General features: G+C 41.4%; 1 protein-coding gene across 2 annotated transcripts; it reads left to right on the forward strand.

Annotated features, from left to right (window-relative positions):
• Nucleotides 1–390: 390 nt before the first annotated feature.
• On the forward strand, nucleotides 391–27,716 carry boc (BOC cell adhesion associated, oncogene regulated). 2 transcript variants are annotated; one of them, XM_026938146.3, is made up of 19 exons: nucleotides 391–742; nucleotides 12,867–12,988; nucleotides 13,167–13,454; nucleotides 18,550–18,696; nucleotides 19,765–19,908; nucleotides 20,353–20,646; nucleotides 21,271–21,543; nucleotides 21,758–22,023; nucleotides 22,363–22,522; nucleotides 22,617–22,682; nucleotides 23,002–23,220; nucleotides 24,109–24,287; nucleotides 24,597–24,696; nucleotides 24,790–24,912; nucleotides 25,039–25,221; nucleotides 25,394–25,599; nucleotides 25,772–25,860; nucleotides 26,006–26,121; nucleotides 26,336–27,716. In XM_026938146.3, exons 2-19 carry the CDS (start codon nucleotides 12,883–12,885, stop codon nucleotides 26,461–26,463), a joined length of 3,087 nt encoding a protein of 1,028 aa, XP_026793947.1. In that variant the 5' UTR covers nucleotides 391–742; nucleotides 12,867–12,882; the 3' UTR covers nucleotides 26,464–27,716. The 2 variants fall into 2 exon arrangements, with proteins under 2 accessions (XP_026793947.1, XP_026793945.1); XM_026938144.3 differs by having other exon boundaries at nucleotides 395–742; nucleotides 22,363–22,528.
• The last annotated feature ends 9 nt before the right edge of the window (nucleotides 27,717–27,725 follow it).

Genomic DNA, 27,725 nt, shown 5'->3' on the forward strand with positions numbered 1-27,725 from the left:
AGAGAATTTCCAGATATAGAGAGAAAATGAGAATGAGGGAGGTTTTGCATGCTCGCTGTAATCTCTGCAGTGTGAGTCTGTTGCCCCAGCACAGCTGCACTCAGGGACTGTGAGCCTCAATAACACAGGGGGGCACAATGCAAACCGGGGCAAAACCCTGAGGGGACGATCGCATACCAAATCAGGGGAAAACAAGTCAGAGATTGCAGGGAGGAGGAGTGGAGGAGGGGGTCCCTGGAGGATTCTTAATTTCCTCCAAATCACTTGTGCACTTTTGCACTAACCCTTGTGGTCATTAAGGCTTAGAGCTCGTGCGCAAAAGATACCCACACATATGTGCTGAGTTTTACTAGTAAAATTGCAGGAGGTGTAGAAAGACACAGGCCCAAGCTCAGATTTGAGATTTGGGGATCTATTGTTCAAATCCCTCCCTCTTTTTTTTTTTTTTTTTTGGGAAAGTGGGAGGAGCCGAAGTGGAGCCAAAGGGAGAATTGTGTGAGAGCTCAGTCATCCAAAAACGGCCTTTCAATGGGACAAGTTTGGGGGAGCCGAGGAAAATGTCGGTCCCACCGCAGTAAATTACTAAACTAGCTCAGCGCTTTAGAGGGTGGGAAAAAAGGCTAAAGAAACAGTCTTACTTCTTTTTCTTTTTGGTTTGGGATTAAATTCTGCACGAAGTTGTTGGGAAAAACCTTCACACTCCAGAGAAAAAACAGCTTCATCTCCAGCACTCGTTTTTTTGGTAAGTCTCCGAAAACATTCACGCTGATGTTTTTAACTTAGCCCAGTGCTTCATACTTATTTTTTTCCCCACCAGTGCTCACTAGAAATGTATCTAATATGTCTCGAATGATGTTTTATCGCTGAAATGCTGTGTTGGTGATAGAAATAGACACAGAAATGAAGCTTTAAAGGTAAGGTTTGTGTCTGTTGCACTCGCAGGATGCGCCTGCTAAGCTAGCTAACACTGAACACTTAACTTTGCCAATGTTTTGTTTCGATGGTCGCCTTTTAAAACGCTTTAAAAAAGTTTTCCGACATTGTAAAACCCTAGTACACATCCTGTTTCGTTTTTAGACAGAATGCAGATCTATAAAAAACATTTCAAACCTCTTTTTTCCCCGGAACAGCTAGTTGTAGTTGAAAGTTGCTGCATGAGTGATGCGTTGCTGTGATGCTAAGCTCACTGGCTGCAGTGTAGCCAAGTATCACACATGTAAGGCTTTTAAAGTGTTTCTGTAATTCATTTTCTGAGTAACATTACATTTAGAGTTAAAAAAAAAAATAATAAAGTCTCCAGTTCTTTAAGAATGTAAGTGGAGGACAGCACTGGTACAGTTTAGTGATAATATTTGCTATGTGTGTCAACATAATCCTTGGTTTTCCAAGCCTCAGTCCATGTAACAGGTTTTTCAGACCAAATAACACAACATGAAAAAACTAGATGGGTTTTATTTATTGTTTACTTGTTATATTTTGATGTGGAATAAGCAATATTGTATATTTTTGTTTTATATTGTGAAGGAAACATGTTTGCTTCCTTATCAGCATTCACCAGGTTTGACAGTTCCAGTAGCTGAAGCTGAGATTTTTCATTTTAATTTGGTTATAAATTAAATATACATTTAAATATAGATGAAATACACATTTCAGGGAATGATAACTATTAGCTTAATATGTATACTTGCATTTATTAACCCCTTAAACCAATGCCTGGAGTTATAATCCTCCTGCTTGTAGCTACTTAACAACCTTTTGTATTAGTTTCAGTACAACTACTGATTCATATAGTAGGAATATTATAATAATCAGAATACTACACTGAGTAGTATTTAAGTTTAAGGGGTTAATATCTAAAATCCAGAACATCCACATGTTTTATATCTGTGACATGAAACAAATGAATCGACTCTAATTGATGAGTGAATGTCCCTGTTGATTACTAATTATTTGGTACATATTATCATTATTTTGATTTTGGCTGATACTGAGCTTTTTCATTTCCATTTCATCTTCATTACATCATCTTTCTAAGAATGTTAACCATGTAGTAATACACATATATTAATACATATACTCATTAACCCTATAAACGCAAAGTCTGAACTTGTTACTACATACCTTCAGTATTACTTTTCCTACAGTTACTGATCAATATATAGTAATAATAATATAATAATAATAGTAATGTATACATAATCTGAATAATATGCTGAAGGTTTAAAGGGTTAATACAAAATGCAGAGCATGCACGATTTCCCTGTGACATGACACAGCTGAATCAACTCCACATTCTTCTTTAATACATATTTATCACATATACATTATACATGTTAATACATTAGGATTTTGATCTTTTTTGTTTTCATTAGCTTATAAAGGACTAAATACTTCTTTTTGGAATGTTAACCATGCTTTAATACTCATATAATAATATATTTACTAATAATATCACCTAAAACCAACAGCTGGTTCATATCTGTGACATGAGATTATTTAATACATATTATTACATTAGTGTATTTAACATACATTAACTAACAGAATATCAGACTAATCAGGTTTCAGTACCAATAAACTATATGACAGTATTGTCTTAGCAGACACTGAATATACTTTGAGATGTAACTCAGGTATAGATATGAAAGGCTTGATTATTAGCACTGGTGGATATAAGTATTGTGCATGCTTGCAAAGAAGTTCAGCTTTTTCTTTTGCTTTATGTATTAGTTTTTAGGAATTTTAGAAGATATCATATGTTCAGGATCACTGAAGGATTCGAGTTTCAGGGATCATTTTGTCATTTGGAACAAATCCCTCCCAGACTGCTTCATCGAGTATTAAAAACATTCTTGCCAATAAAAGGAGCAGTAATGCTGTCAGTGCCAGTCGTTAAAATTCAGCTATTGTATTACAGACATAAAGAGAAGATATTCGATCACTCCGAGCTCAATTTGTGGGGAGGGGGGAGAAAAAAAAACCTTGGCTGCAGTGTTTTCGTTGACGATGATTGGCGGTCGGGTGGATCAAAGTTATTCCGTAATTGAATCCAGCCTGATTATGTTGTTGGCTTTCGTGGCATTCTGACCTTATTTGGTTAGGGCGTTATTTGGGAAAGACCTATTAGCTGTGCGCAGATGTAGGCCCAGATTTTCACCGACATGCCCTCACAGCCCTGAATTCTTTCGGTGTAACAGGTATCTGGGGTGAGCAAGCTGGGCTGGGGATTTTGGGGAAGTTGATAGAGGCACATCAGAGAGAGGGATGAGGGTATTATGTTTCAGGGAGACGAAGAATGATGAGGATGTTGCCAAGAAGAAAGTGCATGAAGGCGAAAAGTGAAAAACAGCTTCAGTGTGAACTTATTTGATTGCTTTACAGGGTCAGAACCTGTTTTAAAGGTCAAGGTGCTTGTCTTGGCACATCACATCTGCAGTGCTAAGTGTGAGGAGACTGTAAAAGTTGACGTTTTTCTCCCTTAAACTTCCTTACGTGCTATGAAGAACCTGATACCTCAGCACCATAGCGACTCTTCACCCACTTCAGACTCGTAGTAATAATAATAGTAGTAATAATAATAGTAATTATAACTCCAGCTCCACGGAAGAGCCTTAAGGAACCCTCTTTTTCAGGAAGCAAAATGCACTCGGTTTAGAGTTTGGGGGAGCGTGAAATCACGTTTTATAGACCTGTCCTTTCCCTCGGGTCACCTTCTGCTTCTGATTGAGAGCGCGTTGTGTTTTTGGCAGGGAGCCTTTTTTTTTGCGGTGCTAGCACTGCCTTTGGAAAGGTTTATTGTTTTCTTAAAGGGTGTAACTTCACTCTTAATTCACGAAAGGAGCACAAAAAAAAGCTTCCTCAGGGTAGACTTTTATGTCCGCTTCAGTCAGTATGCTCACGCAGCCATAACAGCCTGCAGGCAACAACCAGCGAGCTCGCGTGTGTGTGGTGGAGGAGATGCTCTCCAATCAGGATTATCTTCTCATACAGGAATGTAGAGCTTGTCACTTTGCTCTTGATAAACGCCCTCGATTTCTCAGGCTTATTTTCTTGATTGAATGTCAGTGTGTCAAGCTCTGGGAGAAGAAACATGATTGGATTTCATACAAGGCTGTTTCACCTTTAATTTATTAACTCTTTGAACTCCAGATGTTGAGATTCAGAATGACGAGTGATGAGATTCATCACTCTCATAGCTACATGACGATTAGTTTCGCAGAATAATATAAATACTGATTAATAAACCAGGAGTGTAAGTGATATGAAGTGAATAAATGAACTCCATGTCCATATTGAGTCAATGCATGTAACAGTGAAGAGTGTTATAACGATGTGGTATTGATATTGTGGCATGGCGTGAACATGTCGTAAATACAGATTTGAAAATTTATGGACTCGTTTCCTGTTCCTTGTTAATTAATTTCTTTGTATACATGTTAAAATCAAATATTGTGATCATGGTATTGATATATAAATGGAATTTCCTGCACAGACATGAACAAAGTTTGAGGTTCGAATGCCAAGCACATTTCCTCCATGACCATGTGGACCATCTGTGACATTTTCTTTAAGGAGAACGATGCTGTGGTAAGGCGGCCATGTGGCAGAGCACTTATGTTTCTGCTTTGAGCCCCCGGAGGCACTGATTGGTCCTGTACAACATGTTGCATGCACATTGGAGGAGGCGCGTCATTGTCGAGACCCCTCTCTGATTGGTGGAGAGAAAAAGGAAAAATTTTACGCGTATTTTTTTCCTCATGTGATTTTTTCTGAGTGACTGTCTATACCTTATCAGGGATACCTGTAGCATAAAAGACATCACAAGCTCTCACACACTTTGTTGTTTGAACGAGTGTGTCTGGCACAGTGTCATGAGCCAGCTGACGAACTCCAGACTCATAAGTAAGTAAGCAGCGTGTGTGTGTGCGTGTGCGCGCGCGCGTGTGAGCGTGTGTCAGGACAAACAGCCCAGTGTGTGTGCGTTTGTCAAGTAGATATTTGAACAGAGATTAAGGGCCGCTTGATGAGCCAAGAGAAACCAAGACACACTCCATTCACACACTCGCACTAACTCTCATTTACAGAGCAAACACTGTCTATGTCGCATTCACACACAAGCGCCGAACACTCTCACACACACACCACAAGTCCTTTTGAGTATGGCCAGAGGAAGTTGTTTGCCTTCATGGTAACTGAACACATCTCATGCTCACAAATTTGTATGAATTCACACTGTTTGTGTACAAAATGATGAACTTTATTACTGTTAGGGCCGGGGTTAACAGTCGTACCTTCTATCACAACCTGATTAATAAGAAATCTAATGAAGCCTAACAACACCTTGGTTGTTTTATTCTTACAAATTATATATGTGACTATAGGTGGTACTAGTTATAATTTATATTTTACACTTATATTGTTGCAATACGATGCAACGATTCTATCATCATTGCAAAATAATGGTATAATATCGATGTTCTAATAAATTCTGTCACTTTTTTGGAACATTTTGTCACTTTTCAATAAACATTACAAATGACTTTAGTGAGATTCTAATCAATATTTACTTTGAATTTTGTATTTTTGTGTGTTCAGATGTAAGGTTACTGTTGTAAGCTTGTTAGGGTTCAGTGCAGAGTTTCTGGCTGTTTATATTTTGCGGTTCTTGAGACATAGTTTAGCTGTGAACAGATAAGAGAAGGTACGAAAAAGTGGTTTAATGTTGCAAATGCTTGTCATTGTGGTGGTGCAGTCACTAGACACATTTGGTGTTTGTAAACTAAAAGAGATGAGCGCGGGCCCTGGTTGCAAAAAGACTCGAGTAGTCACAACCTGTCACTATTTGGTTATAATCTGAATGAAGAATCTACCAAGAATTTTATTTAGGAAATGACATTAGCTATAATGTCATCCACTTATTATGAGGGATTAGCATTAAAAGACAGGGAGTGTTATTTGGCTAAACTAACACTTTCAAATGGTGTAACTGTGGAAGATCATTATGGCTTGGCGTCCTGTCAGTGGCTAAATGATGCTAAGCGGTAGTCTAGCCTGTGAACGTGTTTATGAACACTGTTCGTTTCAGACTCCCAACAGCCCAGTGTGACATATTAGAAAAAACCTTCTGGCTTGAAATCACTATACCTAATCACTACCCAAAGAGAGTGATGCAGCGGCGCTTTAGTCCTTTAATCTGTCCGGCTCTCTCACCTCCTCATCTGCTGTACACTCTGCTCAAACTGATCAGCTTCCAAAGCTTCACCTCTCATGCTAATACTGCTGACAACTCCATCGCACTCATCATCTCGTACATCGCTAACCAGCCGAGCCGAGTCTCTGATGTAACTGAGCTGCATTGTGTTCTGCGAGTTTTGAGTCCAACATTTGGATCAATGTCTCCACTACTTCTGTGCTGGATTTCCCTTTAATGTGATGTTGAACATCACTGGAAAATGAAATCATCTAGTCTTTTGATTTAAGAGCTAACACAGAAACCGTTATCCCTTATTTTGAGATTGATTAAATTTTTTATCCTAATGCTACAGTAACTGCGCCAGCAATAACAACGTCCCACTGCGATGATATAGAACTTCTCACAGAAATAACGAAATACAGCATCAACTAACAAATTAGCGCCAGATTCACTAAACACAACAGACGTATTTCAGTGTAAACATAACTGAAGTTTTCCCTTTAACATTCCCGTTTTTCTTGTCAGGATCAACGTTGGCATGACGTCGTGGTGTGTTCAGAAGCTCGGAGGCTGCCGTATGATGTAGCAGCGCTAAGTGTTTGTTTGTTCAGCGGTTGGTGTTGACCTTGATATGTCTACAAACTATGTGGTCATGGGTCCTGCAGGTGTTTACAGAGGCCAGAAGTGTGTGCGTGTGTGTCTGTGCGCGCCAAACCTATGGGCAACCCCTCACGTTCTGTTTTTAGGTCATGCTTAAACGTCGCCGCTGTTCCTCATTTGACGTATTTACTTCTGGTCATATTTAGAGCCGCTCAGTAAGGCAACTGCACTTTATCACACCAGCCAGTGCTTATAAACAGTTTATGCACGTTTTATTACTATCGTATTACGCACTTTCCCCTCGCCCATTTCTTTTTTACTCTCCTTCGTTCTGAAAGACTTATTGGTGCACAGACAGGCAGTCTGAGCGCCCCGGGTTCCTGCTGAATAATGCGGAGAAATTGCTTTTGATTTAAAATTGGTTCCATTCACGGTGATGGAGGAGCTGCCAGAACAGCAGGGGCCCCTCCATCCCTCTCTCCCTCCATCCCTCTCTCCCTCCCCTCACCTGCACAACTACACACTGCTAGCGTGTGTGTGTGTGTGTGCTGACACAGAGAATTACATATTTATGCTTACGAGAATTTTACAGTCTTGTGTGTCTGTGCTTGATGCAGGAGTTTGGGATTTATTGTTGGAGACTTAACAAAAAGCCTCAGCCTAGTTCTGTGAGTGAGTGTGTGTGTGTGTTTTAAATTTAATGTCGGCTTGTAAACTAGTGCCTGTGGATGTTTTGTTTTTCCTTGGAGTGATTAGCGTAGTAGAGTGTTTGACCTTAAGTTCATAGATTGTTAAAGGATCACCAGTATACTGTATTTATGACTTATAGTAAGAATTCAATTTATTTTAAAATGTCAACTAATCCTTAACTGAACAAAGCATTTAGTTTAGTATATTGTCTATATAACTGTCTTTGTGTTAGAGTTAATCTGATCTGAAAGGCCATCTGTAGCCATATTGAGCAGTGAGGTCATGTGACCATGCCGCTGCCCAGATCCGCTAATTACTGCATGCTTTGCTAATTGAAGCATGTGCTATAAATTATGCAAATGCCCTTCTTCATAATTGATTAGAAATCCTGTACTTGGCTTGATCTTTTGCTCATTAATCCCCTGAGAACGTCTGCGTCTCATTAGTGTTTTTTTTTTTTTTCCTTTCCCCTGTCAGTGTGGGGGTTTGGAGTTTGCTGCTCATTAATACATAGACGAGGAGGGGGTTATCGAGGAGGGAGTATTGACCTCGTTAGTGGTGCTTTTGATGTTTCATTTCCAAGCTTGTGAGCGACTGATGTTTGCTAGGGTCCAGACAGCACCAATGAGATTCTGCTGTGTTTCCACCTGCCATACAGCCTCTCGGCTCCAATAGGAACATTCCAGAAGTGGGGAGAAGGGATTCGGGTCGAATGATGTGTGCTTCAGTGAACAGCGTACCACGTGGTGTACTGATGCACTCAGAGGATCCAATTATGATGAATCTTATCACTACATGATTAAAAGAACTAATCCACATTTTTTTTTGCATTACATTTTCATATTGTCACTCGACACTAACTATTAAACCTAGGTTAAAAAAAAATGAGTAAAATTAGGCATAGACCTCTGTGGTGTAACCCTTAACCCTTAATCTACATACCATGAACCATGAATAAGTTTTCATATTGCTGAATTATTTAGACATTATTTGACATGAAGATTTTAAATTACAGCTTATTGTTCAGCAACAGGTTTGTGTGCATCATCATCATATCTGTGTGGAAAGAAGAACTCTTTAGATAAAAAATATCTTTTTGAAATAGGTGATTTTTTAAATTGACTTAAACCTAGGTATCAGAAACTTAAAAAATAGCCATATATCTCTAAAATAAGATTTAAAGGAATGTGTTTCATTTGTCAGCACAGTGATTCCCATCCTTAGTCCTGGAGGACCCCTGCTCTTCCACACCTCATCTGACTCATTTCTGAGACAATGTGGAGCTTAAATATTACATTTTCAGGACAGGGACAGGGACAGGGTTTGTCTGCAGTGAAAAGCTGAAGACAAGCAGCACGGAATTCCTGTGAAATCATGAGCGTTGTAAATATGAAAGAAATAGGAAAGCGAGGTGGAATGATCAGATGTTAAAAAATTTAAAGTGGGTCCTCATTCTTCTCCACTTTGAAAGCTCAGTGTTGAGATTTATTTCACAACCATCCGCCATTTCACACACTCACTTCATTGCTCCATTGCGTGACATCTCCCTTATTAAGCTGGATGTATTTTTAACCATGTAAAACCCCCCATCTCACATCCATCCTGACTCTCCTCCACCCCCCTCACTACCACAACCACTGCTTCCCTCTCTCTAAGCACACTTGGTCATCGAACCCCCTGCCCCTCCTTCGGTCCTTCCCTTTGACCATTGAGCCCATCAGCTCTTCCTCTGGCCCTTCAGAGAAGCGTCTCTCTTTTCACGCTGGGGCCTTGGGGTTATTGTCCTCGCGCCGGCTCACTGCTTTACAATGACTCTCCACTCTATTAAGGTGCGTTCTGCCTGTTAGCGTCACCCCGAGCAACGGGCCTCCCGCATGGCAGCTATTCGGCCGGGCATTGTGGGCCGCAAGCCCGCGCAGCCAGTTGAACCCAGCACTCCTCACACTTGACACCGCATGTGTTTATCTAAAGGAGGGGGGGCACTTTGTGTTGTTTGGAGAATTTGCGATGGCTGTTGAAGGACATAAATGGGTAGTGAGCGAGAGAGAAGGGCGATAAATATTCAACAGCTCAGCTCCTGAGAAGGAGCTAAGACACTAAGACACCCCTCCCACCCCCCCACCTCACCCCTTCCTCATCCTATTCCCTCATCCCTCGTTCTTCTTCTCTTCTCCTCCCTCCGCACCAGAAAGCAGATGGAATGTGAACGGCGTGAGAGGCGCTCACTGAGTGCAGAGAGCCGGTTTATCCAATTAGCAGGGTTGTCAAAATGAATTTATCCACACAGGCCGCAGGGACAATAGTGCACCGAGTGGCCCGAGAATAAAGGGCTCAGTGACAATGAGACTTTGTGAAGTGACTTCTACACTCTCTACACTCACTCATAAAAGGCTGAGGTGATGATATGAGTGTATTGGAATGAAGTGTCTCCCTCTGTGTGTGTGTGTGTGTGTGTGTGTGTGTGTGTATGCTTGGGACAGGTGGTGCATCAGATGGACTCATGACAGCTGTGTGTCCCTCACTGGTGATACACATCTCTGTAGGAAAAGTGTTAAAGTTTTGAGGTTTTTCTACGAATGGAAGTACTGATAATAATAATATAACTATCATTTTAATAAATGACATTTTTCTGTTTTCTCTGAATTTCAAGTGAAAATTTGTGTTTTAGATGATAAAGTTTTTTAATAGATAATAGGGCAAATTGGTGAACACAGAAGAAAAAAAAGTCAAAACTTTTCTTCTTTAAATGAACAGAGAGTTTTTCAGTAAATTTAAAGTGTTATACAAGCTCTAGTTAATGATTTTAGACAAAAATGAAGCTCTATGGCTCATACTTACCCTGAGTCGTATTATTAGAAAGAGTTTATTAATAGTAAATCAATAGTAGTCTGCAGTTGCTGGCTTTGTGTTTCGCCAGTATTTCAATGGCTGCATTTTGTCATTGCAGTGGAAAGAATGCTAATTGTAATCCAAGACCTGGAGAGAGAGATGGAGGGGAGGGGCAGAGAGAGAGAGAGAGGGACAGAGAAGGACAGAGGGACAGAGAGATAGAGATGGAGTAGGACAGAGAGACAGAGGGGAGGGGCAGAGAAGGACAGAAGGAGAGAGAGATGGGGGCAGAGAGAGACAGAGAGGTAGAGAAGGGAGGTTGAGAGAGAAAGAGAGAGAGAGATGGGGCAGAATGAGAGACAGACATAGAAGGATATAGACAGACATACAATATGAGAGACACACAGCAAGAGGCAGAGACAGAGGGAGAGACAGAGACATGGGGGCACACAGAGTGAGAGAGAAAAGGATAGATACAGCGAAAGATAGAGACAGAGACATGGGGACACACACACAGAGTAAGAGACAGTGGGAGAGAGACATAAGAGAGACAGAGAAAGTTAGAGAGAGACAGAGAGAGAGAAGAGGTGTAGGAAAGCCAAATCACTGTAGATGAAGTAGGTGAAACTCCACCTGTTTTTGGAGTGAGGAACTGGCGGCTTTCATGCAGCTGTCAGGACGCCGTGTGGACAAATGCAGATGTGGGTCCCGCTGCTGAGAGTGTTGATTGTTTGCTCAGATGGACAAGAGCTCTGCTTACTTGTTATGCTTCCCCCCTGGAGATGAAGTTTCAGTGTCAAGTCCTTTCCGCTCGGGTAAAGAGATACAAAAAAAGTTGGGGTGTGTGTGTGTGTGTGAGAGAGAAAGAGAGACTGTAAAAGAGAAAGACAAGCCTCCTGTTTAGGAAAAGCCCCAAACTGCACCGTGTCTCTGGTGAGCTTCGCTCAATTGGTGTGACGTTCTGTTTGTTTTTTGGCATCGGGAAGGAAAACATTTGTTTAGGGCTGACCTTAAAGTCTTTAAATGCAGTGCATTCTGTTCAGTGTGAGAAACTCTGGCGAACGACTAATGGCTCTGAAACTCGAACAGGTCCACATCCCAGGACACAAGCGGGATTTATTTTTCTCTTTTAGACTCGTGTTCGTCTCTGCCCGGCCATGTTTGGAGCGCTGAGTTGTTCTGTGAAGTGTCATTAATCATTTACTTTGAAATTATAGACTGGTATGAGGGAGTGAAAGACAGAGGGAGAGAGAGAGAGAGAGAGAGAGATTTGCAATTTGGGAGCAGTGGACCACCCTCCTCATCCTGACGGGAAGTTGTTAGTTTAACCTGACAGGAAAGAATTCGGGAAACTTGGCAGTGAGAGAGGGGCGAGCAAGAGAGAGAGAGAGAGAGAGAGAGAGAGAGAGGGAGAGAAAGAGAAAAGCTCCTTCCTGCATTAACTGTTAATAGACTGACCATTACCCTGCCAAACCCCCCCCCCCCCAACACACACACACACACACACACACACACACACACACACACCCTCCCCACCACCACCACCATCCCAACCCCCCCTCTGTTTGTGCTGTGGATGAATAATGCAGCCTCTGTTTGGGCCTCTCTCCGGGCCTCTACCTGTATCAGTTACACCTGAATGAGGGGCGGCTCATATTTCGGCTCCGCTATCCCGGCGCCCGCCTCAACAACACGGTGAGGAGGTGCGGGCTCAACGGGTTGTATGCTTCCAAGTTGAAAGTAAATACTCTCAAATAAAAGCCTTTCAATCTTAGTCATAGTTTCTTTTTTTTAACATCCAAAGTGCTGGACTACTCTTAGAGGTGGACAAATGATAATTCCATTATCTCTCTCTCTGGGCAAGTAAAAGCTTCACGGTGCTGTTTCAGTTGTCCAGAAATGATGAGGCTAAAAAGTTTTAGCTAACAGTGTAATAACATACAGCGAGTGAATTAAAAGTTAAGTTAAAGGTGAAGTGTGTGTGTGTGTGTGTGTGTGTGTATATATATATATATATATATATATATATATATATATATATATATAAAATAGAGGCTAAGGAAAATGAATTCCTAGGAAGGATAGACCTAGTCCTTATCCTCTTCTGACAATCTTTTTCAAGAGGCACATTGTGTTTTGCCCTCACCTAAAAGTCAGCAAGTTAGTGGACAGCATTTCTTTTATGAACTGTTGTGTTCTGTACTTGTATTGCATATCAGAGATATTCCTCGAGTCTGGCTAGCATCTTTATTTTCTCTTGATATGTTTACCTGTGAGGGTGACTGTGTTTTGCTCGTAGGAGAGTTACACAGCCACTGATTTGTAGCCTTATAACTGATACTACTGATACTCCCAGGCTAATGATTTGTCCATTGCTGACTCTGTAAGTGTGTCAGGGGTTGGGTTTGTGTGGTTGGTATTATTTCTGACAGAACTAATAATCTTTGTCTGACTTTTGTAAACTGCCTGTTTACATCCTGCTACTCTGGTTTGTTAACAGTTTTAGCAGATCTAACAGTTTTAGTCTCTCTCTCTCTCTCTCTCTCCGTGGCAGAGGTGGTATATGGAAGATGTCGAGAATGGCGGACTGGATAGCATGGCATCGGAGGCTTCAGCTGCTTTGTGCTCTGTGCTCAGCTCTTCTGTGCTGTCTGCAGGTTGCTTCTGCTCTCAATGGTAAGCTTCCCACTTCATATCTACAGTTACATAAACCTCAGTTTCCCAAATCGGGCATTCTTGAGTGGTCTTATGTGATGTGAATGATGTGGAATTACATTAAACCACAAACCCAAAAAGTTTTGTAAACATCATCTGAAGAGAAGTCGGACCTTTATTTCTTTCTCCTTCTGGCTAGACGATGATGTCCCAGTGTTCATGGAGGAGCCGCTGTCCGTGGTGCAGAAACTTGGGGGCAGCGTGACCCTGCGGTGCAGTGCCCGACCCGCTCAGGCCCGTATCAGCTGGCGCCTGAATGGCCGTGAGCTGTTCGGTAACGGTGATGAGGCCAAGCTGGGTGTTGTGATGCAGTCGGACGCACTCTTTATCCCCTCCCTCTCTAACAGCACGCTGGGACGATACCAGTGTGTGGCCAGCACCAGTGCCGGAGCACGAGCCAGCATGCCTGCAAACGTCACTGCAGCCAGTGAGTACACGACTTCTAACACACCTGAAGAACGCACGCGCTCTTCACAATTTGCATTAGAACCCAGTTCCTAGAGAGAAAGCAGAAATATCAGTAAGGTAAAAGATTAACAGCCGAGAAGCTGTCACACTGGGTCATATTTTTTTCTCTCTTTCTTTTTGCCATGCTCACATAAACATGAATGACTGTGGTTTTGTTTTAAGAAGATTTCTAGACATGTGTCTGTTATGTAATGTTGCCGGAAGACGCCTGTAGGAATTATGATCGATTCACGCTGGATAACTGACGTCTGCATAAATCACAGTGATGGCTGTCTTGGTTGTCACACTAAAAATTCTGTGTACTACGCACACGTCATTTTAATACCAACTGATTGTTTTGTCCTTCCTTATAACTGTCACATGACCATAAAATAAGTCAATAACTTAGCCCTGCCAGTAACCCCTGCCAGTTCTCTGACATGTCATTTTAAAAGTAACCCATATTTTATCGTTCTGCATTTTAAACTCGCATGATACTTGGCATCATTTTGGTTTATAGAAAAGAGTGAGTTCTTCCGGGAGTGTCTATACTTAAGAAAAAACATCTTTTCCCACAAGATATAACGAAATCTTTAAGAACATGTCAATTCAGAAGAGAGTTTTCTCCTGGTCATTTTATGGATTGTGTAAAAAGTAATCAGTAAAAGTGACGGTAGAATTTAAATGATTGCCCCGTGATCACTGATCCAGTGTCCGTGTCTGAGAATGTGTGTGTTAGCAACAGTGATGCAGTTTTAGTTCAGCGAGGTTTGGCGCTGGTGCTTGTGTTGGACAGTGATGGAGTGTGTGCGGTGGATGTGTACAGTGGTGATGTGCCAGACTGTAGTCCAGTGCTGGTGTGTGTGTGTGTGTGTGTGTGTGTGTGTGTTTGTGTGCATGCGTGCTGTTGGCCATTCTGTGCTGGGGCCAACATAGGGAGGGGTGTGTAATGTAACCTGTGTGTGTGTGTGTATGTGTGTATATGTGTGTGTGTGTGTGTGTATGTGTGCGTGCACAGAGACACAGGCCCATTAGGACATGGCCTCCTCCCTGTTCTCCACTGGATTCCTCTGGATTCTGTGTGTATGGGGAGAGTTTTCTGTTTCTCTGTGCAGTGTGTGTGTGTGTGTCTGTGAGTGGCACATGTGTATTTATGAGAAATGCTGTGACTGTGTACACACACTGTGACTCTGCAGCTAGTTGAGACAGGAACCAGTATGAAGATGAGATGTGATGAGGTCTTTGTCTCCATCCTGACCTCTACAAATGAGACAAAAACACTTTCCATCATCTCCCCTTCTCTTCTCCGCTTCTCCTCTCCAAGTATTTTATGGAGCGTTAAATTTCGCTCCACTCAAAGAGCACTTTCAGTCCCTTGTCTCCTTCTCCCCCCTTCCCTGTTTTTCTTTTTTTTCCCCCATTCCTTTTTTTTGTTTTTCTCCCTCTACCTCTCTCTCTCTCCTCTTGCCTCCCTGGACCCTCTGTGCCTCTCATTCTCTCTCTCTCTCTCTCTTTCTCTCTCTCTCTCTCTCTCTCTCACAGACTCCCATTTCCTGAAGCATAAAAAACGAGGAGGTAGGATATGTGTGTGTGTGTGTGTGTGTGTGCGTGTGTGTATCAGATGTTAGTGATAAGACTCCTCTCTCCTATGAATCAGGCTGATGGTGCTGCAGATGTGGAATTTTAGCCGGAGCCTAATTTAATAAAGACCCCTCTTCCATCATCCAGAGAGGCGAACAAGTCTTCTGGGAGGCTGTGTGTGCCTGTGTGTGTGCAATCCTGTCTCCATATTTCACTTATGTGGCTTTTTTTTCTCATTTGTCTTTGCTCTGTGAAAGAGCTTGGCTCTCCCTGGTATCTGTCGCTGTAGGAATCCTGTCTGAGCTCACTCCCACCGGGGAGACGGCTGTGTTTTATTTCAACCTCTCCACTCGAATTCTTTTGGAGACAAGCAGGCCTCCCTCGCCTGTGAGCCAACACACACACCGTCTTTCACACACATCGGGTGCATATAACGTGCCACAAATTCAGTCCAAGCTCTGATTGTGATCACCCGCTGAGTTGCTCTCGTGCTTTTAGCCTACGTTCACACTAGCAAGTGACAAGCAACCTTTAATCTTTAAGGAGCCGTAATTTCAGCGATGAGCAACATTCAAATTGAGATTTTTTTTAATTCTATACAAATTTGATTTGATGTGGTAAAATCCAAAAATGACAAATCCACACGATTGGCTTAAATGATTCCACGGACCAGTCCTATGGATCTTGTGCAGCAATGTTTTTTCAGTTCCCCACTCACAATCTGCAATTAGTTTACTGTTTAGTAGCCGTGGTTTCATTTCATCCTGTCATATACAACTTTCCATTAATTGTCTATGGAGACGTTGCGAAGAAAAATAAAGTGTGGAAGGAAGTAGCAGAGATTGTTGGTGCCTCTGGTGGGTTTAAGTAGCTAGTACAGTTTGCTAATTAGAGCATAGCTAGTACTTGGCTAATCTGCCAGTAAAGCTAGTATGAAGCTGAGCAAGTAACATCAAACAAATCAAACAACAGTTTTCACACCGATTAGTGCATTTAATTTGTGTTTAATGAGGTAGCTTTAGTAGTGATGTATATAGTTACTACTGTTTCTTATCAGATCTGAAAGACCCTGGACAGGCCACACTCACAAGCGACAGCAGCAGTGGTCGCTAAGAGAGATACTAAAAGCAACACAAGTTTCTTGTTGCTTGCTAGTGTGAATGCAGAGCTAGACAGTATCTGATTTGTTTTGATCATCTCTAGAATACCTAGTAACCACACACACACACACAAACACACACACACTCCTCGTATGTGATACAGACTGTAGCTATTTTCTGTGAGTCAGTTTTAATGTAATATTCCAGTCTTCCCAGGAGCAAGGGCACACACACACAAACACACACACAGGCTCCACAGCTCCCCACACACAAGAATGATGAATGCTAAGAAAGCCTGCAGCGTGTATGAAACGATTGCCAAGTTGAGTTGGAAGCAAAGCAGATCCATTTTCATAAATACCATTAATCCTGAGTGACTCCCAGCATCCCTTGCTCTCTGGCTCTCCAGGACACACACACACTCTGAGTGCACCTCGCACACACAATGCACGCATTCATCTTCCATACACACACACAACTTTGCCTTAGTCTGCTCTCTTCAGATAGCGACTCTACAGCTACACTGCACACCCGAGAATCGACTTTAAAGGAATACTCCAGGTTGAAATATTCTAGGGTATTCCTTTAATAGCAGATGTACTTTGTCTAACAAACATGCCAGTGTCCTCTCCTCCTCTCGAAACCCTCCTGGTTCACCTGAGACTGAGTCATGTGGGGGTACTGAGAGCAGGAATGTGTGTGTTTTGGAGCGTGGGGGTTGGTGCAGGAGGGGGTTAAAGGTGTGCTGGGTGGAATTCGGGAGGCAGGCAGGGGGGAGCTATAAAAAGGCCCTGATTGATTTAGCAAACGGAGTGTCACACCGCCTTTCTCCAGCTCCCCCCAGCCTGCACCCAGTCTGAACACATCCTGGGATGCTCATCTCCTTTGGAATGGGGTGTGTGTGTGTGAGTGCGTGTGTGTACAAGCACTAGCAATTTATTATACCAAAGTTTTGGAACACAAGTGTGTTATTTTATTTTAAACGTCCATATACATAGATGTTATATCACAAATACAAATGCATATTATAAGAGCCTTGAAAGCAAAACTAACTCCCATAACTGCTGAAGAATGCGCTGAAAACTATACAATGAGCTAGGCGAGGGGAGCACACAGCTAGTTCTGTTTCCGTTTTTCCAGTCTTGAGTTATGTTTTGGACTCGAAACCTTACACAATTCCTCCCTGACTCATCATAGTTCTGCATGACTGAGAGACTTCAGAATTGCCAAAGAATGCAATAAAACCCAATGAAAAACAAGCGCTCATATAACCTCAGAACAATGAAACCGGCTTGTTTTCATTAGAGGAGAAATCAACAATTTTGGAAAAATTTTTGATTGTTAGAGCAGGAAAAAAAATCTCATTCTCTAAAGGAAAACATTCACATGCACTCAGGGTTAGCTGTGTTGCATTGCAGTCCAGACTGGTTTTCTTTTGCTGAAACTCAAGAGGAAGGTCACCTTTGGCCTCTGACCTCATTTTAGCTCATGGGCAAATGAGAGGTCAGAGCAGGCAGACTTTCTGGCTCTGTGTCTTAAGGCTATTGGGTGTCTGCCCATTTGATATCCTAAAAGCTCCAAATGACACACAGTAACGCTCCGGTTTCCTATTCAGAGAATATAATTTTCTGCTACACAAAGGAAAGGACTTGCACATTCATTTTTTATTTAATGTGATCATAAATGATGTCTAGGATTTATATTATAATGAAATTCTGAGTTGAATTTTTTTAGTTTTAACATTCGACATGGTTGGTCTATTTTCACTTTAGTTAACGGTTTCCTACATTGCCCCCAATGTTGCTTACTGATAGTGCTGTAGTAGGATTTAGCCCTCGCTTCATCCCTACCTAAAGAGAACGATGCAGCAGCACTTTAGTCCTTGGGTTTGTCCAGCTCTCTCACTTCCTCATCTGTACACTCTGCTCAAACACGTCTGCTCAAACACGACTCTCATGCAGTGCCCTCATACTCATCATCTCGTAGATCGCTAACTAGCTGAGCCGAGTCTCCTCCATACCTTGGCGTCGTATAGCCGGAATGCATCTCCATTACTTTAACGTTTACTCATTAGTTTGATGAATGTGGCTGGAAAATTAGTTAAACTCTGCTGTAACTGTGCTAGCAATAACAGTCACACACGAGCACTGTCTGCTCAGAAGAATAACAGAAATGCAGCACCAGCCAACAAAATAGCACCAGAATCAATAAACATCACACTGCAAATATTTCATTGCAAACATATTTAACGTGTTTGACTGTAGAGTTTCCTTTCAGTGCTCCTTGTATTTGTCTCTTTTACTAACTTATCTTTGTCTTTATTTCTGTAGTGTGCTGGACGTAACTTTGTTCTGTTTTTAGTTACCTGATGTGTGTGTTTGTGTGTGTGTGTAGAGCTGCGAGACTTTGAGCCTGATGACCAGCAGGAGATTGAGGTGGATGAAGGGAACACAGCGGTGATCGAGTGTCACCTACCTGAGAGCCAGCCCCAGGCGCAGGTCCGCTACAGCGTCAAGCAGGAGTGGCTCGAAACATCTAAAGGTAAAGACTTCAAAATCTCTGTAAGGTTCCATCAGTTCTCTCTCATTCCTCCCTCACTCTATCACTCGTCTCGTCTCAAGAACTTGATTTTACTGGAATGCCGGCCATTTTATCTGCACTCTCTTATCAATTATCACACAGATAAGCCACTTATCAAGAGTAAGTTGAAACATGGAATACCTTTGTTTAATTTTTTTTCTCCAGTTATTTATGTCATCTGTAAATCTTCCTCTCATGCCATGCCTGGTATGTAACCCTCAGGCAGCTTGTGGCCTCTCTGGTAACCAGTTCTCCACGCTGTCGTGTCTTTTACAGAATTTATGGCGCCCCCTTGTGGTCTTTAAGTCTTTCATGTACTGTCATTATTTACTGCTCCTAAAGCAGAGACAGGGAAAGTCTAACGATGGTGTTACAGTTCCTTTTTAGTGCATTTTTAATGACTTTTGTGCAGATGTTTTCTGTTTAGTTTCATTGATTTTCTCTATTTTTTTTTGTTTTAGATTTTTTTACTGGAGATTTATGTTATAGTTGCAGTTACTTTTTGAGATTTTTTTCAAATGGTTTCTTTTTAGTGTTATTCATTTTCACTGTATTTTTTTTTACAGATGATTTCTGTTTTAGTTTTAGTAATTTTCATTTTAGCGACATATTTTAAATTGTGTCTGGTCCAACAAGTACTTTATCTGGCCAAATGGAAGATCGTAAATCTGGCTAAATATCAGACAGTAAAAGTAGAAAGCAATCAGATATATAATATAATATAATATAATATAATATAATATAATATAAAATAATATGGTATATATTGAAAGTGACAATGAGACGAAAGATTGTCTAGATTTTATTTCTGTTAGTTTCAGAGTGTCTATTTCTAGTTTGCATTCAGTTGTAGTTTTTTACTAAATTGTTTATTTTTTATTATGCATTTTTATAGTATTAGTTTTTTAATCTAGTCAGCCTCTAATCCACTATCAGATAAAAAAGAGATTTGAACAGTCTTTGATGCAGTTTGTTTGTGTTTGCCGAGTGTGCTGAAGTGATAAACTCTGCCCCCTGTCGTCACTATAGGGAATTACCTCATCATGCCATCGGGGAACCTGCAGATCGCCAACGCCACCCAGGAGGACGAGGGGCCTTACAAATGTGCTGCCTACAATCCAGTCACCCAGGAGATCAAGACCTCCACCTCTACTGACCGCCTGCGCATACGCCGTGAGTGCACATGCGAAAAACACTCCTGTTCCTACACTGCTTTACTGATTACAACTTAACCACTATTAGTATTACAGACAAAACAAAAAGGTACAGAATGGTTAAAAAAAAAAAAAGGAAAAACGAAAAAATATCCAGCTTCATAAAATTCTTTGTTTAGGAAGGTCCGGATAAGCAGTTAAAGTGACTGAATGGGGACAATACTTAATTCTAATACTTAACCATTTCAGTAGTCATAAAATTATATCTTTAATTTGTAAAGATTTTAAAATTAATTTGATAGATTATTGATTTGATTGCCATTGATTTACTGTTTAACATTCCAAATCTCCTCTTGAAGTAAGCATGCAGAGATTTTAATATTTTGCTAATACATCCTTATTAATGCCAAAAGAGTCACACTCTCAGCAGCTGTGGTCACTAACCCGGGTCTCATCTGTGCAGGTTCGACGTCCGAGGCAGCGAGGATCATCTACCCGCCGGCATCCCGCACCATGACGGTGCGTAAAGGCCACAGGCTGGTTCTGGAGTGTGTAGCCAGCGGCACCCCGACACCTCAGGTCACCTGGGCGAAAGACGGTCGAGAATTAAGCCCTCAAAACAACACTCGCTTCCTGCTCAGCAACCTGCTGATTGACACCGTGAGTGACAGAGACTCGGGCACGTACGCCTGCCACGCCCACAACGGCATGGGCTCTCCTGGCACAGCAACCATTCTCTACGATGTCCAAGTGATCGGTGAGTGCTCAGGTCATGCAGGGACAACAGGGGGTGTGCGTGCTGACGGGACACATTGTCTGCAGTAGTTACACATTTCTGTTAACCACTAAGCTTGCAAAGACTATTTTACGTTTTATACTTCTCACATAGCAATATTGGCAGACGTTTAAGGGGTATGGTTTAGCATTACTCCTGGATAGCATGTTGTATAGCTACTTAATAACTGATGTCATTTTGAAAGTTGAGAGCAGTGTGTGCGTGTGTGTATGCGTGTGGGCAGAATTGGAGTTGCCGAGACAAAGATGAGTTTGTTTTTGTGGGCTCATCTCTTGCCAGATGTGATTGATTAAACCAGGTCTGCTGCTGCCCTAATGAGCTCTTGCTGTTTCATTAGCAGCCAACCATCAAGTGCGAGAGAAACAGAGAGAGAGAGTGAGAGAGAGAGAGAGAGAGAGAGAGAGAGAAGGTGAAAGTGTGGAGGAGAGAAAGGGAAAAAGAGAGAGAGAAAGCCAGAGAATCACATTCACACACAATGACACAAAAATCTATGAAGTGGGTCTATAGCAAACACTGTATTTTATAACACATCCATACACCGAGCTCCCTCACACAGCCTACTTACATTCCTGTATCCTCTCTCAGAGCCCCCTCAGGTGCGGGTGGAGCTGCTGCAGCAGGAGCCAGCGTGGGGCGACACAGTGAGGTTCAGCTGTCAGGTTCGGGGAAATCCGGCACCCAGCGTGGTTTGGCTCCATAACGCTCAACCAATCACTCCATCATCACGTCACCGCCTCTCCTCACACCTGCTGCGTGTCCTCAGCGTGGGCCCGCAGGATGACGGAGTTTACCAGTGCATGGCTGAGAACTGGGTGGGCGGAGCCCAGGATGCCACACGACTCTTCACTGTGCCTGCTGGTACGTACCATTAAGTCTGTAGTAAATAAGTAAAAGAGTAGTGTCTAAGTGTGATGTGTCTTTGTGTAAAAAATCTATATATATATATATATATATATATATATATATATATATATATATATATATATACACCTTGTATTAGTTCTGTGCAAAAGTGAAAATATGCTTCTCTCTGTCCCTCTGTTTAATCTGCTCTTATCTTGTTTGCTTTCAGCGCCCTCGCGGCCAGGTCGACTGCCCCTCATTCGGCCGCTGAGCCCTGACCAAGTTCTGCGAGAGCTGCCTCCTGCTCGGCCAATGGCTCCCAGCACAGAGCTTTTCATCGACTGTTCAGAGATCCCCGGGAACGTGTCGCCAGCCGAGGCGCCGGTCATCCTCAGCCAGCCCCGCACAGGCACGGCCGACTTCTACGAGCTCATCTGGGAGCCCCGGCACGATGGCGGGGCACCAATACTGGAATACATTGTCAAGTACAGAAAGGTAAAAGCACTTTTCACTGAATTTATCTAGGCGAACCTTGGAATTTACAAGCCAAAAGAAATCTAGAGTGAGAGACTTGTGTCTTTGGCCGTTAAAAAAATTGGAGGAGCTGCCTATTATTAAGTAGTGGTCACATTGAATTTATGACTCACTCTTTTCTTTTTTACTCCTAAAAAAATTAGCTGTTTGGTCTACGGACATACCTTAGGATTTTTGTGGTCAAATTCTGTTTGCCTGTTAGGATTTTTTTGTTAGCAGTATTGGCAATTCTGGGAATTCTGTACAGAAATGCAAAATGTCCATGTCATTTAACTCTTATTTCCTCTCGCTGTTTTTCAGGCTGGCGACTCTCTCAGTGAGTGGACCATAAAGAACATATCTGGTCTGGAGCACAAGCTGATTCTGGCCAAACTGCAGCCGGCCAGCCTGTATGAAGTTGAGATGGCAGCAAGGAACTGTGCTGGACTCGGTCAACCTGCTATGATGACCTTCAGAACTGGTAAAGGTACTGCAGCTTAACTAATATTAGACTCAACAAGCATGTGAAGCCACCATATATAAATATAATTTCAACATTTCTATTTGGTTTATAGGACGCAAGAGTGTAGGTGGAGCAATAGAGCGACCCAAAACGCCAGTGTCGCCATCACGTCTGTCTCGTAAGTAGTTGATTTAAGTTGTACACACAATTTTTGCATTCAGACGTAGTGCACTGTGATCTTAATAATCTCTACACTAATCTCTCACTACTGTTAAATCTACAGTGTACACTAATTAAATCCATCTGTTTTATACTAACTTTGGTTTTCTGTCTCTTGACCTCTTTTCAATCCTAACTCAAATTAAGGACAACAGTAAGTGTGTTATGGTGTGTGTGTGGATGTATATATGTATGTATGTATGAGTATATATCATTTGCATGCTTATAGCAGTGCTGAATTCTTGCTTAAGTTAAACTCCCTGTTCATGTGCTTGTAGCCCCTGAAGCTCCAGACAGACCGACGGTAACCACGGCATCAGAGACTTCAGCTTACGTGACGTGGATCCCCCGTGGGAACCGGGGCTTCCCCATTCAGTGTTTTCGAGTGGAGTTTAAGAAACTGAGGAAAGACGGAGGAGCCGGGGGAGAGTGGGAGGTAGCGGAGGACAACATCTCTCCATCACGCCTCTCTGTACAGATCAAAGGCCTGGAGAAAGGTGTGCTTCATTATCAGCATTCTTATGATCATTGACCATCCTGTACTTTCACATTTGATGAGTAGATTGAGAAATTCTGAGCAATTCTTAATTTTAATTAGTGCATGCATGGTGTATGCGCAGTTACTTTAGAAACCAGCAAGCGTCCATATATGAAGGCAGGACTGAGTAACAAATTGTAGATTCTGAAACAAAATTTCCTAAAGGGAAGCAAAAATCATTTTGAATGCTTCAGCCCAGTGAAGAATTTTATTTGAAGCTCTAGCTCAGTGGTTCTTCAAGTGGATTCTGTGGAGTATAGCCATGTGAAAGATGTATTTTTCTAAAAATTTGTTACAGTGATAGAAATCACAACCCATTATTAACAAAGGTATTATAGTTCTTATAGTTATTAGTTTGTTTGACTGATCAATTAAATAGGTTTTTTCCAAACCTCCATAGTTTAAAAACAAATAGACTTATAATTAATGTTAACTTTGACCTAATGTGTTGTATGAGTGGAAGGTTCAGGAATAAGCTCTATAGCTCTAATAAATATCCAGAATATTATCATATACATTCAGATAATAATATGAATAGTTAGATACTGCTTATTATTAATAGATAGATTACTGCTTAGAAAAGTGTGTGTGTGTGTGTGTGTGTGTGTGTGTCTGTGGAATTAATTTTACAGTTAAAGGGGTCTCTGCCTGCAAAAATTGCAAGAAGCTCTAGATCATTTAATACTTTAGCCCACAGCGGGCATTCAATTATTTCTACAGTCAAAGTATATATAAATTGTAATCTTTAAAAATCAGGCTACCGTAAATTTCATAGAAACAAATAAGGCTTTACAAACCTCTGATTTTAGCTTTAACAAGTCTTTGCTTGTTTGTTTTTGCATTTCAGGGACTTCATATAAGTTCCGGGTTTTGGCTGTGAATGTTTTGGGAGCGAGTCCTCCAAGTGCACCCTCCAAAGCCTACACAGTGATGGGCAGCAACCAGACCAACCCCCGGCCTGTCGATGGCCCCTACATCACCTACTCTGAAGCCATCAATGAGACCACCATCATCCTTAAGTGGACTGTGAGTAGACTCTCAGTCTATGCCATATTTCTGCATATTTCTGCTACTATTAAAAACTCATAAACATGCCTATAATTAAATTTTACAAATAAAAGGCCGTAAGTATTAATGCTTCTTAAATTCAGATCTTTTAGTTGTAATCTGCAGACACAGAGACATGAAAATTTATATATATTGTAATATACAAGCATTAAAGTTTTAATGGTTTGACTTTAATTTGAATATACTACTGAGGAAATTTTGATTTGATGTTTGCTTCCAAAATCAGTCACCATCAGTTACTAAAGAAACGCATTTTTCTCTTCTCAGTACACACCAGTGAATAACACTCCCATCTATGGCTTCTACATCTATTACCGACCCACTGACAGTGATAATGACAGTGACTATAAGAGAGATGTCGTGGAGGGTGAGTCATCTGAAAGATTAAACACTCATATTAGCTGGCAATGTGGCATGTTTTTGGGGTAAACAGCTTAAACTTGGTGCCGGGTTTTTTCAGGAGACCGATACTGGCACGCCATTACCAGCCTGCAGCCTGAAACGGCGTACGACATTAAGATGCAGTGTTTTAACGAGGGAGGCGTGAGCGAGTTTGGCAATGTGGTCATCTTAGAAACGAAAGGTGAGTTCCTAATGCTGTCTCTCTCGTTGCTCATTACACACACAGAAACACACACAGGCTTGCTATTATAGTCCTACAGTTCCATTATCACTGCTGTTCTCTAAAGATTTTTATTTGGACTTCCAGCCCGACCCAATCAGAAGCACACGACTCCAGAGACTTCGTCCCACCGGCCGGATTTGGGAGGCCCTGTGCCACGCCCCAGTGATTTACCTTACCTCATAGTGGGAGTGGTGGTGCTGGGAGCCCTCGTTTTCATCATCGTAGCCTTCATTCCATTCTGTCTATGGAGAGCCTGGGCCAAGCAGAGTGAGTGTGCCACTGATCAGTTATTCTTTAAAGCTTAATGTTAACTATTAACATCTCTGAGAAGATTATTTTGTTTCTTGTAAGGAATAGAAGTATATTTCTATTTTAATTTTATATGATTTTTAGATATAGCTGAGCTCTGCTGTTCATTCTTGACATGTTTGTATTTCAGAGCAAACGACAGATATGTGCTTTCCAGCTGTGGCTGCACCCCTGTCATCCTGCCAGTACACCATGGTGCCGATGCAGGGCATGGCTTTAGTAGGGCACTGCCCTGTAGACTCCCACCTGACCCCTGGCCATACTGTATACGCACCCAAAGGAGAGTACACCGCCAACGGGAAACATCACACACACCGCCTTCCTGGACTACACCAGGTACGCATTCAGGATGTACAGCAAAGTGAAACATTAGTCACCTTAAAGCAGTCTGGATTAGAATTAAACTCCCACTGAGACTAGTGTTGATAAAAATCCTATGAGATATTTCCTTAACTGAATAAATAACATACTTGTTTGCCAAACATGTGAAATTCTTTCTCTACTACAGGAGGATGCAGATTGTGAAATGGAAAATGGCACATTTTTGCCTCAGAGACTTTCCAATGGACATGCCCATGCTTATCACTACTCCTTGGGGTAAGAATCATTAATGCAACCAAGTTTTAGGGGTTCTGAACCAGGCTTAGTACCGTGATTCTACCAGGGTTTATCACAGGCTCATCTGTGAATAATGGGTGAATAATTTAGACATTGATTAACGTGGTGTGTTTGCTGTCCACAGTGTTCCCGGTCACGTGGAAGAGGACGGCTGCTGTGAGCCAGACGACTCTACCATGGAGCTCCTGAGCCCCGATCATCCTGAACATGTGCAGGAGAACCACGCTACCCGGTGTTTAGGTTAGTGAATTAACGTCATTACATTCCAGTAGGTAGATTGTGCTAAATTTCCCATAGGTCTGAATGTGTGCATGGTGTCCTGGAATAGACTGCTGTCCCTATCCTGAGTGTTCCTGGGATAGGCTTCAGATCCACCACAACACTCACCTTACTAAAGCAGGATGAGGGACCATGATTATTGATTTATTATTGATGGCAGTTATATTTTCTCCAGACTTGTCACTGTTACCAGCATCAGAAGCTGTTGGCATGACGACGTCAGTTGAAGATGCAACACAACAGGAAGTTGTCAAGATCCAGTGTGAAAGCCAGCTAGAGGAGCGAGTACGACATGATGGATGAAAAAAAATGAGGGTGCGGGGGACATAAAACAAAACAAAACAAAAAACACAAAAACAGAAGAGAGACAGTATTTATTTTTGTATTAAAGATACTATATTTATATATTTATGCTCATGTAAATAGTTTTTATATGTTGTATATATGGATTGTTTATATGAGAGAAAAGTGTATTACTGTGTTTGCTTTGTCACCACCAGGATAAAGGAAGTTCCTTGTTCAAGCTGTATTAGCTGTTTTGCTATTGGAAATGTTAACACTATCATTCATACCTTACAGTTAAAAAAAAAAACATCACTACGCTGTAAAGAATGCTTTAACGTGAAGATCTTGAGCATAAGACTTGTTTATGAAAGACTGTTTATAACACAGTATTTATCAGCGTATATGTTCCTCATATATTATTCAGAAAAAAAATCTGTTTCAGCCAAAAATTCTCCATACACGGGACTTGAGAAACTCTGTGTTACTGGTGGTGCTCAGCTTCTTCATCCAGTGTTCAAATGTTTTGTAGATATATCACTAAAAAATATGTACTTCATAATTAACAAAGTATTAACAAATGTATGCAATGTATAAACACTCTGCCTTCAGTAATATTGAATACATGTTTTTAAGAAGTGAATGGGAAACCTGGAATGAACACAACTACCTTCAAATACTGATTTTCAGATTTTCAGATTTATGGAGCTACATGTAAGCTTTTACTTTCAGTCTCATTTTGCTGTTTGTTTGTCCAGTTTACGCCAACTGTCTAATCAGTAGTCACATTTGACCATTTTATAAACAAAAATAGGCTAAGAGGTTTCTAACAGTCGACTGTAGTAACTGAGGTGTATATACAGTACTGTACAAAAGTCAGAGAACACACTTTTTTCTATTAAAAGGCCATTCAGTACTTGTTAATTACTTGATATTAGTACATTAATTCCATTTCCAGGCAAATATTATGCAGGTGTATATTAAAGTTCAATATTGCAAAGGTCTTTGAAATTTTATATATATAGCGTCGTCAAAATCTTATATTTAGCTCCTTTAAATCTCCCTAAAACTCTTCTGAAAACTGAAAATCATATCATTTACAGTTTCCACTAGACTGTACAAAGAGACAACACTACTGTATCAGTATTAACCTTCACACAAAGTGCTGAACCTTGAAAAGAAATGAAGGAAAACTCATTTTCGAAGTGTACCTGGCTGTTGTGATTACATGACATACAGCATTATTGCATGTAAATAAAGCTGAAGAAATTACAGTGAACGCT

Source organism: Pangasianodon hypophthalmus, chromosome 22 (genome assembly GCF_027358585.1).
Source record: "Pangasianodon hypophthalmus isolate fPanHyp1 chromosome 22, fPanHyp1.pri, whole genome shotgun sequence".
Taxonomy (NCBI): domain Eukaryota; kingdom Metazoa; phylum Chordata; class Actinopteri; order Siluriformes; family Pangasiidae; genus Pangasianodon; species Pangasianodon hypophthalmus.

Excerpts from the sequence above, each read along its gene's own strand:
- boc (XM_026938144.3), top strand. The coding sequence starts at position 12,883 with ATGTCGAGAATGGCGGACTGGATAGCATGGCATCGGAGGCTTCAGCTG. Across the intron at positions 22,024-22,362 it reads ACATTGTCAAGTACAGAAAG|GCTGGCGACTCTCTCAGTGA; the intron begins GTAAAAGCACTT and ends GCTGTTTTTCAG. Across the intron at positions 22,683-23,001 it reads GTCGCCATCACGTCTGTCTC|CCCCTGAAGCTCCAGACAGA; the intron begins GTAAGTAGTTGA and ends ATGTGCTTGTAG.